Raw genomic sequence first — 15,251 nt, 5'->3', positions numbered from 1 at the left:
CCAGCACAATTAAAGAAGTTTAATATGACAAGCAGCAGTTTAATGGGATATTTGGTACTTTCTATGGACAGTTATTATGGCAAATTTATCTTAGTTGCAATACAGCTGCAGAGGTTTTGAGGAACTGATTCCTTTTCATATACGCTTTCATTTCTTTGTGAAGAGCTTCAGTTTCCACATCTGTTTCTTCAGTACAGCACAGCATGTGAAAAAAATTGAGTCCCAAGAAGCAGGAAGAGGCTATCTGGTCCTTGAGCTGTTTGTTAGTGGTCAAAGCTGCCACACAGTGATGGTCCTTAACACTGTTTCTTGTGATGAGAGTGCTTTGGATACATGTGAAGCCAGAATGTAATTTCAATTTGTTTTCTTGTTCTGAGTGTCCAGAGCTGACTTCAGTTCCTTTACCCACACAGAGCCTTTCCATATCCTTAGTGTACCAAACGTACACAAAAAGATGGAACTGGAGTCAAAATGAAATGCTCTGTTAAAACAGGAAATAAAACAGTACTGAAACATTTGCTATCTTTGGCTCCATGGGCCCGACTATAAGAGCTTTTTCATACTAAATGTCACCTTTCATACTAAATGTAACTCATCCCATTATTTTCAGTAGTAGAATTACAGCATTTTACACCCACATCAGTCTCAGTTATAAGTGTAGGCAATTACAACTCTAAAGGCAGTTAAGAGTGAGTTCTAATAGTTAGAAAATAAAAAGGCATTGTTTACATTAATATGATGATCATTCAGTTATTGTTAGATTCCAGCAGTGTATATAAATTAAAAGGGACAGCTTGTTCAGCCCTTATACTTAAAAATAAGTAATTAATCTAAAATGCACGTGATGACCTTTCCTGGCTCAGTTTCCTATTGCCCGGATTTGGCTCCCAAGAGACATCAGATGAAAGAAGTATTATGCACAGAGACTTGGACAGACTTTTTACCTTAATCCTAAAAAATAGTTACAATAAAGTAGTGGTGTATGAAATCATAATGCATTTATGCATGTCATGCATATACACAATACTGTATTAGGGAAACATGACCCTGTTAAAACATAGAAATTTGACAATATGATTAATACCAACTAACATGTCTTTGAAACAAAACAAAACAAAAAAATAAAACAAAACAAAACACACCTTTCTGGCTTCTTTTTCATTAGAATCTGCTTAAAAGAATTCAATTGTAGATATATGCTTAGACTGCCAGTGTTACTCATTTTTATCAGGGATTTTAGAACAATTAGATATTATAGCTGGTAAATAAAGACTATGAAGAGTTAAATGGGAACACAAAGTCCTCAGAGAATCAGATACAACAAGAGAAAATCATATGTAATCTCAGCTCATTTAGACAAAATTTGTCTTTACTCAAAGTACATATGTAGAATGAAGAAATATAAACCATACCTGCAAAGAGTTGTGTAATGTCTTGGGAACAAATCTAGATGTTCTAAACAACTCTACAAATTAGTAAGGACAATGTTGTGAGAGAAAAGTCTAATGCATAATTGTTGTCAGCCTGTAATCCTAAATTCTTAGAGATTTACCCTTAAGAATTCTTCATAGAGTTACAAAGGCTTTGAATAAAAGATTTTGATAATGGGCCTTAGTTTGATATTCAGGTATCTGCACTTCCAAAACAGGAGGAGGGATAACAATTGGAGAAAATACTGAAATGCCCTAGATGCAATCAATTGAGATACAGCCAGATTAAGAATGGCTTGTAATATTCATCACTGCATGTGGCAGACAAGTGTATGCTGTGTAGAATCCCACTGCCAGATTTTTTACAACGCTGGCAAAGTTGGAGAGATTACAGAAATAGCTACAAATTAATTGCTGGTGTCGGGGGGGGGGGAGGGGGGATGCAGTGGGGGGAAGGGGGGGAAGGGAAGGAAATGCTCTGAGAAGAGGCTAAAAACTTTGGGTCTTTCAAGTTATCAAAACAAAATCTAAGATATTAGTTAAGTTCAGTGGTACCAGTGCTTTATGGGTAGAAAACAGTGGTTACAAAAAGACTTTTAATCTAGTAAGCAAAGGTAAAAATAAAAGTGATGGAACCTGAAGCCTGATGACCTTGGGAAACAGTAAAATACAAATTTTAACAGTGAGCAAACTCAACTAAACTCTGTAGTGGTATATTCCTTCTCTCATTTTCAAACAAGTGCGACACCTTGCTGGAAGACAAGTTTTAGCCAAAATTGTGTTTTAGTAGATCTCTAGTTGTTGGGCTCAATACAGAGCAAGTATTTTATGTGTGATGTCTTCTAAAATATATGACAAGAAACGGCAGATGCCATTTTGAATTGCAAGGGACATAAAGAAGCTGTTTGGTGTCCATCCATATGTGTACTAGAACTTATTCATGCCATAAGTTTATTCTACTTCTTCAACATGAACATTCAAGCCATGGAAATTCCACTTTTAGTATTAGAAAGTGACTCCTAACAAATGTTGCTGGCCTTTAAACACATTACTTCTTGCCTTCTCCATCACAGAAATGAAGAAAAAACATTTCCCTTTCTTCTTTGCCAGAGACTTAGGTATTAATTTTGTTCTCCCTCAGTCTTATCATATTCCCCTAAACAACCATCATTTGTTCAATATATCTAGGAATCAATGTTTTCTAGATCTCTAAACTTTCTCACTTTTCTCCTATGGACTCTCTCCAGCTGGCACACATTAACCCTGCAGTAGCCTCCCCCCTACGAAGTGGAAGGATTATTTTACTTGACTTTTAGATTATGCTTTTGAATAAAAATTATTAAAAGATGTGTGAATAAAAAGATACGTGATACCGTACAACTTTAATCTTGGCATACTTTAAATTGTAAGGGTCTGCTTTTGCAAGATGAATGTTTCTTAACTAAAGAACCAAAGAATTCACCAGTGTCATCAGCAGTATTGGAACTTTTAGTATTCTGCTGTTTAAATAATGGAGGAATTTAACAGGTTTCAAATGCAGTGCTGCTGACACACGTTGACAAGTTACTCCAAGCATATCCAAAACTCAGCATATCCAAAATTTTTTGAGTTCTTTTTTGGTAAATAGAAAAATAGTCAAGGCTTCGTAATTTTGCTTTGATTTCCATGTGACGCATGAGATGTCCTTCAAATAGTTGTTGTCCTTCTCCCAAGGACAGATTCTTAGACTCCTAAAGAACTAAAGGGAGCTCTTTCAGTAGTTTCTGTAACTTTCAGTCTTGGTATTAAGCATTACTAAATATTTGTCACTGTTCTGTGTTCAAACCACATTTTTCTAAAAAAGAAGTGAAATTTTATTTTTCTTGAGAAGATTTTATTTCCACTATACAGGTATGAATTTGAAGAAAATTTCCAGAAAACAAAGGATTCTTTTCAATTTCAGTTGGTTTAACTGAACTGTGGATTTTCTTTTTCCTTCTTCTCTCCTCTTCTTAGATTTTGCTGGACTTCCCTCTGTACAGCTAGGGACAATTCTTTCTGAGTACCTTTAAATCCACTCATGATACTTGAAATAAAACTCTAGTTTTCATGGCATCATGGCATCCAAACAGTGATATCATTTGCTTGTGTTGAATAACTTCTCTCAATGTGAACTCTCAAAGCAGTGGTTACTATGGTTGTACATGGAGCATGAATTCAGTGCAGCACACATGCACACATACCAACCCACTCATGTATTATGACATCTGTGCCTGGTGCACAGCATCATCGTGTTTTTTAGGCTGCACCTGTTTGTGTAGCTTCTGTGCAGCTTCTCAAACTACCACTTTTCTGGTATGGGCTTGCTAGGAAATTAAGTCCAGCTTTTTACAACTTAGGTTACAAATATATTTGAAGATGTACAGAGACCATTATACCTCTTAATCAGTGCCAAAATATCTTTTCATCCCTCATTCTTTCCCTTGAAACTCTGTCTCTGAGCAAGGTAAACTCCAGCAAGACTGCATCAGTGCTCACATGATGATCTGCTCATCTGCAGCTGATCTTTTCAACTAATTTGTAGAATTAAATGATAATTCAATTCTAAGACAAAGAGCTTAAATAGTGGATGAATTAATATTTTTGAGTCTTATTCATATCTTGGCAAAAAAGCTTTCAAGGCCTTCTATATATTCTTCTAGGCAGAGTCTCTCTACTCTGGTGAGATAAGGCACCAAATGTATCTAAGTGAGTTCAACAAAATGTGTTTGTTTTGGGGTGTGTGCAGTACTGATATTGCATCCTAATGCTTCATGTAAACAGTGATGTTCCTTCCTCAGTTGTTTGCTTGATAAATTCAGACTGTCCTGCTTTTTTTCAGACCCTAGAAATAAAAGTTTCAAACAGACAGGACCTCCCTCAGCAGCACTTTCCCTGCCTGTACCTCCACCACACCCTGCTATGCAGTTGCCACCTCCTCCATCAGCCTCTCACCCATCTCTGCAGACCCAAGCAGCTCCTAACCTGCCTCCCAGAAACATCAAGCCCAGCTTTGAAACAATGTAAGTGAACATAAAGCCAAAGGTCTTTATTTTCTCACCTTTTTCTATTACTTTGTTCATGCAGTAGTAGATTAAAGTTGCGGGTGTTCCAGATTTCTGTGACAGTGAGGTCCACACCACTTTCCTTGTCCTACCCTGTCCCTGGACTGTTTGGAATCAGGTTTGATTAGATTGAACCCTCCATCTATTCAATTGTTTCCTCAAATTGTCTTATCTATAAACCCACTTTTTTCTGCCCTGTTGGTAAGGTGAGGAGGGAGGTAACAGACACCCCTCTGGGTTCATTACACCAGAACAGTTCAAGGGCTTCATACACTGGTAGAAAATCATTTGTGTCAATGACTAAAGCTTTCCCCTGCCTTTTTCTGGGGAAAGAGGACCAGGAGGGTCAGGTCTATCGGTTGATACCCCAGGAAACCACTTTGCAAGCCAGAGATACTGAGCTCAGTGCTGATTGTGAAACTGCACCAGGGGCTGTGCTGTGGCCTGTTGTGATAACACTGAAAAGCCTCTGTCACATATAGGGCTCTTTTCTAGATCCTTCCTCAAAGAGCTGCATACAAAATGGGAACCTCTCAGTGATGAAGAGCTAAACCCACTTCAATCTAGTGTCAAAACTGACCAGAAACAAGCTGAGCCTGAATAATGACCCGCTCTCTGGCCAATGGTTATGGCAAATAGCAGGAAACAGATGACAGGGAGAATGTATTAGGCATTACAGAGATGCATATTAGCACAAATACTGTACTTTGGTATGGATGGTGTGACAACATCAGCCCAGCACTGCTGCTGTGATCAGGGCTGTGGAACCATTCCCCTGGCCCTGTCAGGGCAACCCTGTGGAGCTGCTATCTCCACCCCATCCAGCAGCTGGAGCACCGGCCACCTCTCTGCAGCCCCTGCTGCAGCTCCCCAGACACCCTCCTTTCCAAGTGCTTGGGATCCAAGTGTGCCTTCTTTGTCTTCAGGAATCTGGAAAATTTACTTACAGATTGTTCTTCCACTCTCTTGTTCCTGCGTGCCCTTTGGACCATTCCTGCTACTGAAAATGTGTGCCTGGATGCTGACACTGTTCCTTTCACCCTGTCTTGATTGTTTTCTCCATCAGGCCAATTTTACAACATCACATTCTGCTTTCAAGTCCTTTCTTTGATTACATTTCTTTGTTGATGGCTGTCAGCTCTAGTTTTCTTTCAACTAACATAAGGTATTTTAAAGTTAAAAGTCCCTGATATTATTATTAGTTACATTCTCAATTCTTGCTTCTCTCAGTTTGACAGCACTTTTAAATCTAACAGCATCAGAGACTTTTACCTGGCCTAACCTTATACCACTGTTCCTCTTATCCCTTGTTCAGACTTTAAGCTCTGCAAGTCAAGGAGCATATTTTAGAGCTATATTTAACAAGAAGCAAAAGTCTGGCATTCTGCTTATGCATTGTGTAAGAAGCTTGCACCTGTGAAGATGGTTAAAAAGCCCAAAAGATTCTTTGCATTCAGTCAGGCTATCTGCCTATTATATTTTTTCATACAATTTTCATTTGTAAACAAATAGCATAGGTAAGTTCTTCTTCATAGAGTGCCTTTGGCTCATTTTCTCCTTTTATACTCAGAATCTAGGTGTCCCCATGTGAGGAAAAAAAAAAAAAAAAAAGTTGCTGTTAAGAACAATTAGGGAATCTCATGGGTACTTAAGTAGCATATAAGGCTCAACAGCCTGTCCACCCATTGTATAAAATAGCTGAAAAAAACCACCAGAACAATGGTGCTTGAAAATGCGATCTTCCTAGGTTTCACATGTCCACCTTTTCATATTTACAGAAGTCCAGAAAATGAAGAAAATTATGATGATGTTGAATTTGTTTCACAAGGTAAGATGCATACATTTTAATTAAGAAGCTGTAAGCATACTGTATTTATAAGATAAGCAAAAGGAAATTGTATCCGTGAGTGACTTGTGTTACTAATTATGTTGTTTCTGCAGTTTCATGCTTGAAGTTAGGTGTCTCATAACACTAACTGTTCTATAATTAATATGACAGACTATCAGGAACTGCTTTAAATATCCCCCTTTATTCAGTTGGAAATATGCTGGGACTATAAATTACCAGGTTTTCAAATCTGAACCAAAAGGAATGCTGCTCTTCCAGAGCTGAAGTTGTGTGCTCTGGTGAAACAGGCATTGTTTTATACTTGATTAAAAAAAAAAAATGAATTGTTGACTGTGCTTTTCATGTCTCTTTGTGGTCTGCCTTCAATAAAAGGCAGTGAGTCACTATGTTGTACCAGGAGCAGCCAGAGAAGCAGATTGTGACACAAAGAATTTCAATCTGCCTTCTGATCTCTCCTCTGGAGGACTTGGTTTGTGCCAGGCACAGTAAGCATCATTTAGTGTGCTAGCCATATCTGCCATACAGCAATGTGAGCTGTGGAGCTGAAATTAAGCCTAAGCTCTTTTCTCACCTGCCAGCAGAGTAAGGAGGAGGGAGGAAATTCGCAGTTTCTTCTCCTGCAGCTCGGGGTAGAGGCTGGCTTAGCAGAAGAGCCTTTGCCTCCATATTCAGCTGTGGGCCTCATGCTAGCAAGTTCTTTGAGGTCTATTTGGACTTACTAGATTTTTAACAACTACTTTCTTGTATAAATAGGCATTTTTGTAAACAAATAGCATAGGTAAGTTCATCATTGTCACTGAAGAATCTTTAAAAAAAAAATTCCACTTTTAAAAATACATGGTGAAATATGCTATTTTGTAGATATTTCTAGTTTACAGTGTATTACAAAAGCAAACTGAAAAAAACTCTGATTTTTGCATTCATACCCTCATTAAAAGTCAGAAGCCTGCACATGTTTCTACTTAATATCACTGGTGTTACTAGCAATTTGTAAATAGTTAATGCTAGAATTAATTATTTCCTGTACATCAAAAAATAAATACCCTGTTTTCATTTTTTGTCATACAGGTCATCAAAACACAGAGGGGGTAAGTGTTATTGTCCATAACAAACCTATCCTTTTAGCGCAAACTTACAAATTTAGTAAAATCCTTTCAACACATTAGAAAACTAATTGCTGAATGAATCCAGTATATTGACAGTCAATTGTAGAAACACTTACTTATTGTGAAGTACAGAAATAAAATCAGTTAAGTGGAGAAAACTGGAACTAATTATGAAAGCTGGTTAGACACCAGAAATTGATTTTTAAAAAAGCAAAATCACCCCTTCTATTTCCACTAATATTTTGTTTCACTAAAATTTTCCAAAAGCAAGAACAGCTTAAACCACAACATTGTTTTATTCTCTTAATAAGCCACTTGTTTCAGTTCAGCACAGGTTTGTATTGGTGTCTTTAAGTAGATATATTAGATGGATTAGGTCTAAAACAGTCTCTGAGACCCTCATCTGAGTTCCATGTAGATCCCTACTGTTCCAGTTTAACTACTGCTAACCCTAATACCTTCATCATGACAGTGCAATAATCAACACCAACATTGTACTTGAAATATCCACTTTGGATTAAGCAACATGCTAGTATGATTATAACCAGCACTTCATAGATGCAGTATCATAAAAACAAAGCCGGAAAAAAAGGAAGAGTGGGTTTGAATAACATAGTAACTTGGTTTGGGATGATTAAACTTGTTTGTATTTTCATTTTGCTGGAAATGTTTTTATATAGTTTTTATGAAGCTTACATAGCAGGTCCAGTTTCATCATGTCTTCCCATTGAAAACTGAATTTTTCTTACAGGGCCAAGAAAGTGATGGTGAGATGTATGAAGACATAAATGACATCAGGTAGTAATTTTAAACTCTAGAACCTATTGTATCTTTATTACTAAAAGCTTGTTAACAAAGTTATTTCACCTAGCACAAAGGAGTGACTCTACTGTAGTCCCTGCCAGGCATTGTTGCGTTCATTCATTTCACCTAGAGAAAGTCCAGTTGTTTACAGATTCTTTCCTACTTAGATCTGCTATGCCCTGGGCTGGAAAAACTCCTGCAATAAAATCATGTGATTACTATGATCAAGATAACAAAAGTCTGATTTCTGATCTAAGGAACATGTCTGAATCACTGTTTGGAATTACAGCCTAGGAGGAAAAATAAGCTCAGCCCCTAGGTACTATGGTCCTAGATAGAGCTTTTGTTGTGGTTGTTTTTCTTGCATTCTTGGTAAGTGTTCTTAGAACTCATATGAAAGGCTGGATTTACAATTCACTCATCTAGCATAGGTACCAAAACAGAATATGAACTCGACCTATTCTTCTGCCATTTAGTCCCTTCCTTTGAGAAGTCTCTTGTCCTGCTAATGTCTAAATGTATGGGATTCACTGTATGACAATAGCCAAAGAAAAGCTAATTCCCTTGGAATTAGTAACAGCCTGAAGTTCCTTGTTGAAGATGTAGAATGACTTTCAGCAAAAACTCATTAATTCACTCTGAAAATATATAATTTTAAAACTACATAACCAAAGCAATAACCCTTCTTCAGTCTTCTGTTTTTAATATAATTTAAGCATATTAGTTTAGCTAAAATACCAAAAAAGGAAGAGGAGGGACCCACACTCAGTCAGTTGAGTAGGGTCTGTAAAGCACAGCTTTTCCAGTGAAACCGTTGGCACCAAACAGCAGAGCTGTAGCTACAGTCCTAATTACATCCCAGGGCCTAGATCTCAGTACCATCCAGTACATGAGGCACAGAAGGCAATGTACCCTGGTGTGATAAGCATATTTGTGATGTGGTGCAGAAGACTGACTGTCATTTATGTAGAATGCAATTAGGTTTAAAACCGCAGTCCAGTGGTAGCTCAGACTGCATTTCAGGCTGCATCAACCACTGATGGCCTGAGTAAATATTTAACAGCTGCAGTCAGTGCCACAGCACCCAGACAGCTACCAATTTCCAAGCTTGCTTTCTAAAATTAGTTCAGAAATGTTTAGATATGCACATAGAACCAGTTTTTTACCTCCAGATAAACTTCTCTGGTATATTGTCCTCTTAACGACAGCCACTTTAAATTATATTTGTAATATAAGATAAAGGGCTGCTTACTCTACCTGTTGCATTCAGACTAGGGTTTGGAATCTGTAGGCTTGATGTCAGTCTTTTTCCACCACATATAATTCTTTGTTAACCTTGGAAAAGGCAGCTTTAATGAGATTTGCTTCACATTTCCATTCAATCCTGGCAATGCACTTTCAGATCATCAAGGGAAAAAGAGAAGTGGGACAAGGAAGAAAAAAAAAGAATGGACCAAGAGAAGAAGGAACAAAAGGAAAAAGAAAAGAAAGAGCAGGAAATAAGGAAGAAGTTCAAAGTAAGCTTTTTGTTTTGTAATCTAACCAAAGATATGTAAGAAGCATTGTTCAGCATTCCCAAGTTCAAAATAGACTTTTCAGCTAGAAACAAACTATTTGTTATGATAGGTAGTTCAAACACCTGGATGAATTCTGAATAAAGATTTAAGCTACCCTTTTATATTTGGCATATGCTTGAGTTCAGGCTGTGTACTGAGGGCAAAGTCAGTTTCAGTGCTTACACAGTTTTCATTAAACTCCCTTCCCACATTCTTTTCATGTAAAAAAAAAAGTCTTAAAAACATTTCCTTTCACTTTTTGGTCTAAAAAGCATTTACATCACTAATATCATCAAAAGTCCTTAATAAAAGTGGAAATTGAATCACATATACTTAATAGGTTTTGCTTCACTGGAGTCAAACACAACTGTGTCCAGCCCTTAAGAGATTTCAACATTATACTAAAATACATTACCCTTTCCTAGGTCTAAAGAGACCTAAAAGGGCATCCAGCTAGGGGCTAAATAATGAGACAGTTCTTTCTGGTTTGTATCACTTTTATATAGCTGGTGGTCAGCATGCTACCACAGTTTACAAACCTGCCAGTCATTCTCTGTTGACTAATGCCTGTTCACTGTGCTGCACTGTACTGCTTTCAGCATCGTTGTACATAGTGGGCAGCTTTGTTTTTCTTCATATTATGCTCTGTACACAGTAAAGCCATGATGATTCTTTCACATCATAGCCTTGGTCTGCTGTGGAGAGACTGCCATGAGCTGAGAGGCAAATATTGAAGGAAAATAGTAATAGTTAATGATAGTGGGTTAGCTGGTGTTTGGCAGGCCCCACGTCTGTTTTTCAAATCACTCCTGTGAAATGGAGATATTAGTGCACAGAATGCTTTCAGACTGCAGATTGCTCTCTTGCAGCCATCAAGGTATGTTGTTATTCTTAAAGGCAGACAAATACATTTTAGTGTATATTTTCTTTCACATTTCTTCACTGCCTGAGCTAGTCTGTAATTGTTGAAGGCTGCTAGCCTCTGCAAAATCACATATATCTTAAAGTCACAGATACTAAATCCAAAATGGTTTCTTCATAACATGTACTAAAGATTTCACAAAGAGAATCCTGAATTCCAGTAGACATTGTGCTCATCTCTTGTGAGTACTTGTAGGATCATTTACAGACCAGAATTGTAAACACAGGACATTATGTGATAGACATATTTATGTTAATGCACATTTACTCATACAATTTGTATCAGCAACAGTGTGGCAGTACGGCCAGAGCAGTGATCATCCCCCTGTACTGGGCACTGGTGAAGCTGCACCTGAAATCGTGGTTTGACCCCCTCACTAGAGAGACATTGAGGTGCTGGAGCAGGTCCAGAAAATGGCAAAGAAGCTGGTGAAGGGTCTGGAGAACAAGTCTGATGAGAAACAGCTAAGGGAACTGTGAGTGTTTAGTTTGGAAACTGAGGGGGGCAATTACCGCTCTCTACAACTGCTCTTGCCCCAAGTAACAAGTGATTGATTGGTGGTTTTTTGTTTGCTTGTGAATTGTTTTCTTCTTTGCGATGGGAAGGTAGAACAGTGATGGGAGACATTACTGTGGGGATCTGTTACAGATCGCCTGATCAAGAGGAATCTGTGGATGAAGCACTCTACAGACAGATAGGAAAAGCCTCACACTCACAGGCCCTTGTTCTCATGGAGGCCTTCAACCACCCTGACATCTGTTGTAGGGACGGTAAAGCACGGCACAAGCAATCCAGGAGGTTCCTCTATTGTGCAGAAGACAACTTCCTTCTGCAAGTAATAGAGGAGCCGACAAGGAGAGGGGTCATGCTTGACCTTGTGCTCACCAACAGGGAAGGGCTCGTTGGAAATGTGATGCTTCAGGGCAGCCTTGGATGCAGCGATCATGAGATGGTTGAATTCAAGATCCTCAGGACAGTGAGAAGAGCGTGCAGCAAGCTCACTGCCCTGGACTTCAAGAGAGCAGACTTTGGCCTCTTCAGGAACCTGCTTAGTAAGGTTCCATGGGATACAGCCCTAGAGGGCAGGGGGGCCCAAGACTCTTGGTTGATATTCAAGGATCACCTGCTACAAGCTCAGGAGTGTTACATCCCGACTAGAAGGAAGTGCAGCAGGAGGGCCAGGAGACCTTCTTGGATGGATAAGGAGCTGCTCAGGAAAATTCAAAGGAAAAAAGAAGCTTATAAAAGGTAGAAACAAGAACAGGCGGCCTGGGAAGAATACAGGGATGTTGCTCGGGAAGCTAGGGACCAGGTTAGGAAAGCTAAGGCCCAGTTAGAGTTAAACTTGGCTGGGGATGTTAAGGATAACAGGAAGGGATTCTATAGGTACGTAGCAAATAAAAGACAAACTAGGGACAACGTGGACCCTCTTTGGTAGCTATCAGGAGAACTGGCTATCCTGGATTTGGAGAAGGCTGAGGTTCTTCATGACTTCTTTGCCTCAGTCTTCACTGGCAAATGCTCTGACCACACACCCAAGTCTTGGAAGGCAGACACAGGGACTGTGAGAATGAAGACCTTAGGCCCACTATAGAGAGGATCTGATTCAAGACCATCTTAAAAACCTGAACGTGCACAAATCCATGGAATCTCATGAAATCCATCTGCGGGTCCTGAAGGAGCTGGCGAATGAAGTTGTTAAGCCACTGGCCATCATATTTGAAAAATCATGGCAATCAGGTGAAGTTCCCGACAACTGGAAAAAGGGAAATATAACCCCCATTTTCAAGAAGGGGAAAATGGATGACCCAGGGAATTACAGACCAGGCAGTCTCAGCTTCGTGCCTGGCAAAATCTTGGAGCATATTCTCCTGGAATGCACGCTAAGGCACATGAAAAACAAGGAGGTGCTTGGTGGCAGTCAGCATGGCTTCACTAAGGGGAAATTCTGCCTGACCCATTTGGTGGCCTTCTGTGATGAGGCTATGGAACTGATGGACAGGGGCAGAGCAGGTGACGTCATCTACCTGGACTTGTGCAAAGCCTTTGACACTGTCCCACACGACATCTTTGTCTCTAAATTGGAGAGACATCAATTTGGTATATGGACCGCTCGGTGGATAAAGAACTGGCTGGATGGATGCACGCAGAGTTGTGGTGAACGGCTCAATGTCCAGCTGGAGATAAGTAACGAGTAGTGCCCCTCAGGGATTGGTGTTGGGACAAGTCTTATTCAACATCATTGTCGGTGACATAGACAGTGGGATTGAGTGCACCCTCAGCAAGTCTGCCGATGACACCAAGCTGTGTGGTTCGGTTGATACACTGGAGGGAAGGGATGTCATCCAAAGGGACCTTGACATGTTAGTGAGATGGGCTGATGCCAACCTTATGAAGTTTAACCATGCCAAGTGCAAGGTCCTACACCTGGGTCGGAGCATTCCCAGGCACAGCTACAGGTTGGGCAAAGAAGAGATTCAGAGCAGCCCTGCGGAGAAAGACTTGGGGGTGTTGGTCGATGAGAAAATGAATATGAGCCAGCTTCAGTGTGTGCTCACAGCCAAGAAAGGCAACCATGTCCTGGGCTGCATCAAAAGGAGCATGACCAGCAGGTCGAAGGAGGTGATCCTGCCCCTCTACTCTGCTCTCATGAGACCTCACTTGGAGTATTGTGTGCAGTTCTGGTGTCCTTATCATAAAAAGGACATGGAACTGTTGGAACAAGTCCAGAGGAGGGCCATGAGGATGACTGGGGGAGTGGAGCACCTCCCATATGAAGATAGGCTGAGAAAGTTGGGGCTGTTCAGCCTGGAGAAGAGAAGGCTGTGTGGAGACCTCATAGCAGCCTTCCAGTATCTGAAGGGGGCTTATAAGGATGCTGGGGATGGACTCTTCACTAGGGGCTGTAGTGACTAAGGCCTCCTTAGAATTAAATCTCGCAAGAGGGGTCAAGGACAGCAGAAAGAGCTTTTTCAAATACATGGCTGATAAAACTAACACCAGAGGCAAGGTAGGCCCACTGGTGAATGGGATGGGTGCCCTGGTGACAGAAGATACAGAGATGGCAGAGTTATCGAATGCCTTCTTTGTCTCTGTCTACTCTGCCGAAGGCAGTCCTGAAGAGTCTTGTACCCCTGAGACCTCAGATGAAGTCAGGTCAGTGGAGCAGTTTGCCTTAGTCGATGAGGAATGGGTTAGAGACCAGTTGATCAATCTGGACATCCATAAATCCATGGGTCCAGATGGGATGCACCCGCGGGTGCTGAGGGAACTGGCGGAAGTCATTGCTAGACCACTCTCCATCATCTTTACCAAGTCTTGGGAAATGGGAGAGGTGCCTGAGGACTGGAGGAAAGCAAATGTCACTCCAGTCTTCAAAAAGGGCAAGAAGGAGGACCCGGGTAACTATAGACCGGTCAGCCTCACCTCCATCCCTGGGAAAGTGATGGAGCACCTTATCCTTGGTGCCATCTTAAGGCATATCAAGGATAAGAGGGTTTTGAGGGGCAGTCAACATGGCTTTACCAAGGGGAAGTCATGCTTGACCAACCTCATAGCCTTTTATGAGGAAATAACATGGTGGATGGATGATGGCAGAGCGGTGGATGTGGTCTACCTTGACTTCAGCAAAGTGTTTGACACAGTCTCCCACAGCATCCTCATAGCTAAATTGAGGAAGTGTGGTCTGGATGATCAGGTAGTGAGGTGGACTGCAAACTGGCTGAAGGAGAGAAGCCAGAGAGTTGTAGTCTATGGGGCGGAGTCTAGTTGGAGGCCTGTATCTAGCGGAGTGCCTCAAGGGTCAGTACTGGGACCAGTATTATTTAATATATTCATCAATGATTTAGATGAGGGAATTGAGTGTACTATCAGCAAGTTTGCTGATGACACTAAGCTGGGAGGAGTGGCTGACACGCCAGAAGGCTGTGCTGCCATCCAGCGAGACCTGGACAGGCTGGAGAGTTGGGCAGGGAATAACTTGATGAAATATAACAAGGGAAAGTGTAGAGTCCTGCATCTGGGCAGGAACAACCCCAGGTTCCAGTATAGGTTGGGGAACGACCTGTTAGAGAGCAGTGTAGGGGAGAGGGACCTGGGGGTCCTAGTGGATGGTAGGATGACCATGACCCAACACTGTGCCCTTGTGGCCAAGAAGGCCGATGGCATCCTGGGGTGTATTACAAGGGGGGTGGTCAGTAGGTTGAGAGAGGTCCTCCTTCCCCTCTACTCTGCCCTGGTGAGACCGCATCTGGAATATTGTGTCCAGTTCTGGGCCCCTCAGTTCAAGAAGGACAGGGACCTGCTGGAGAGAGTCCAGCGCAGGGCAACTAAGATGATTAAGGGAGTGGAGCATCTCCCTTATGAGGAAAGGCTGAGGGAGCTGGGTCTCTATAGTTTGGAGAAGAGGAGACTGAGGGGTGACCTTATTAGTGTATATAAATATATAAAGGGGGAGTGTCACGAGGATGGAGCCAGGCTCTTCTCAGTGGCAAACAATGAT

General features: G+C 40.9%; 1 protein-coding gene across 2 annotated transcripts in view; it reads left to right on the top strand.

The window, feature by feature from the left end:
- Positions 1 to 15,251, top strand: part of FYB1 (FYN binding protein 1) — a 52,837-nt gene that overhangs the window by 16,672 nt on the left and 20,914 nt on the right. For both annotated transcript variants that reach the window (XM_080637376.1, XM_080637375.1), the window contains exons 3-7: positions 4,291 to 4,471; positions 6,292 to 6,341; positions 7,431 to 7,450; positions 8,220 to 8,266; positions 9,675 to 9,789. In XM_080637376.1, the coding sequence (XP_080493502.1) occupies positions 4,291 to 4,471; positions 6,292 to 6,341; positions 7,431 to 7,450; positions 8,220 to 8,266; positions 9,675 to 9,789 (413 nt within the window). The remainder of the gene's footprint in view (positions 1 to 4,290; positions 4,472 to 6,291; positions 6,342 to 7,430; positions 7,451 to 8,219; positions 8,267 to 9,674; positions 9,790 to 15,251) is intronic.

Source organism: Psittacula echo (assembly GCF_963264785.1).
Source record: "Psittacula echo genome assembly, chromosome: Z".
In the NCBI taxonomy this organism is placed as follows: domain Eukaryota; kingdom Metazoa; phylum Chordata; class Aves; order Psittaciformes; family Psittacidae; genus Psittacula; species Psittacula echo.
The sequence above is the reverse complement of the archived record's forward strand: the minus strand, read 5'-3'. Positions and strand labels throughout refer to the sequence as shown.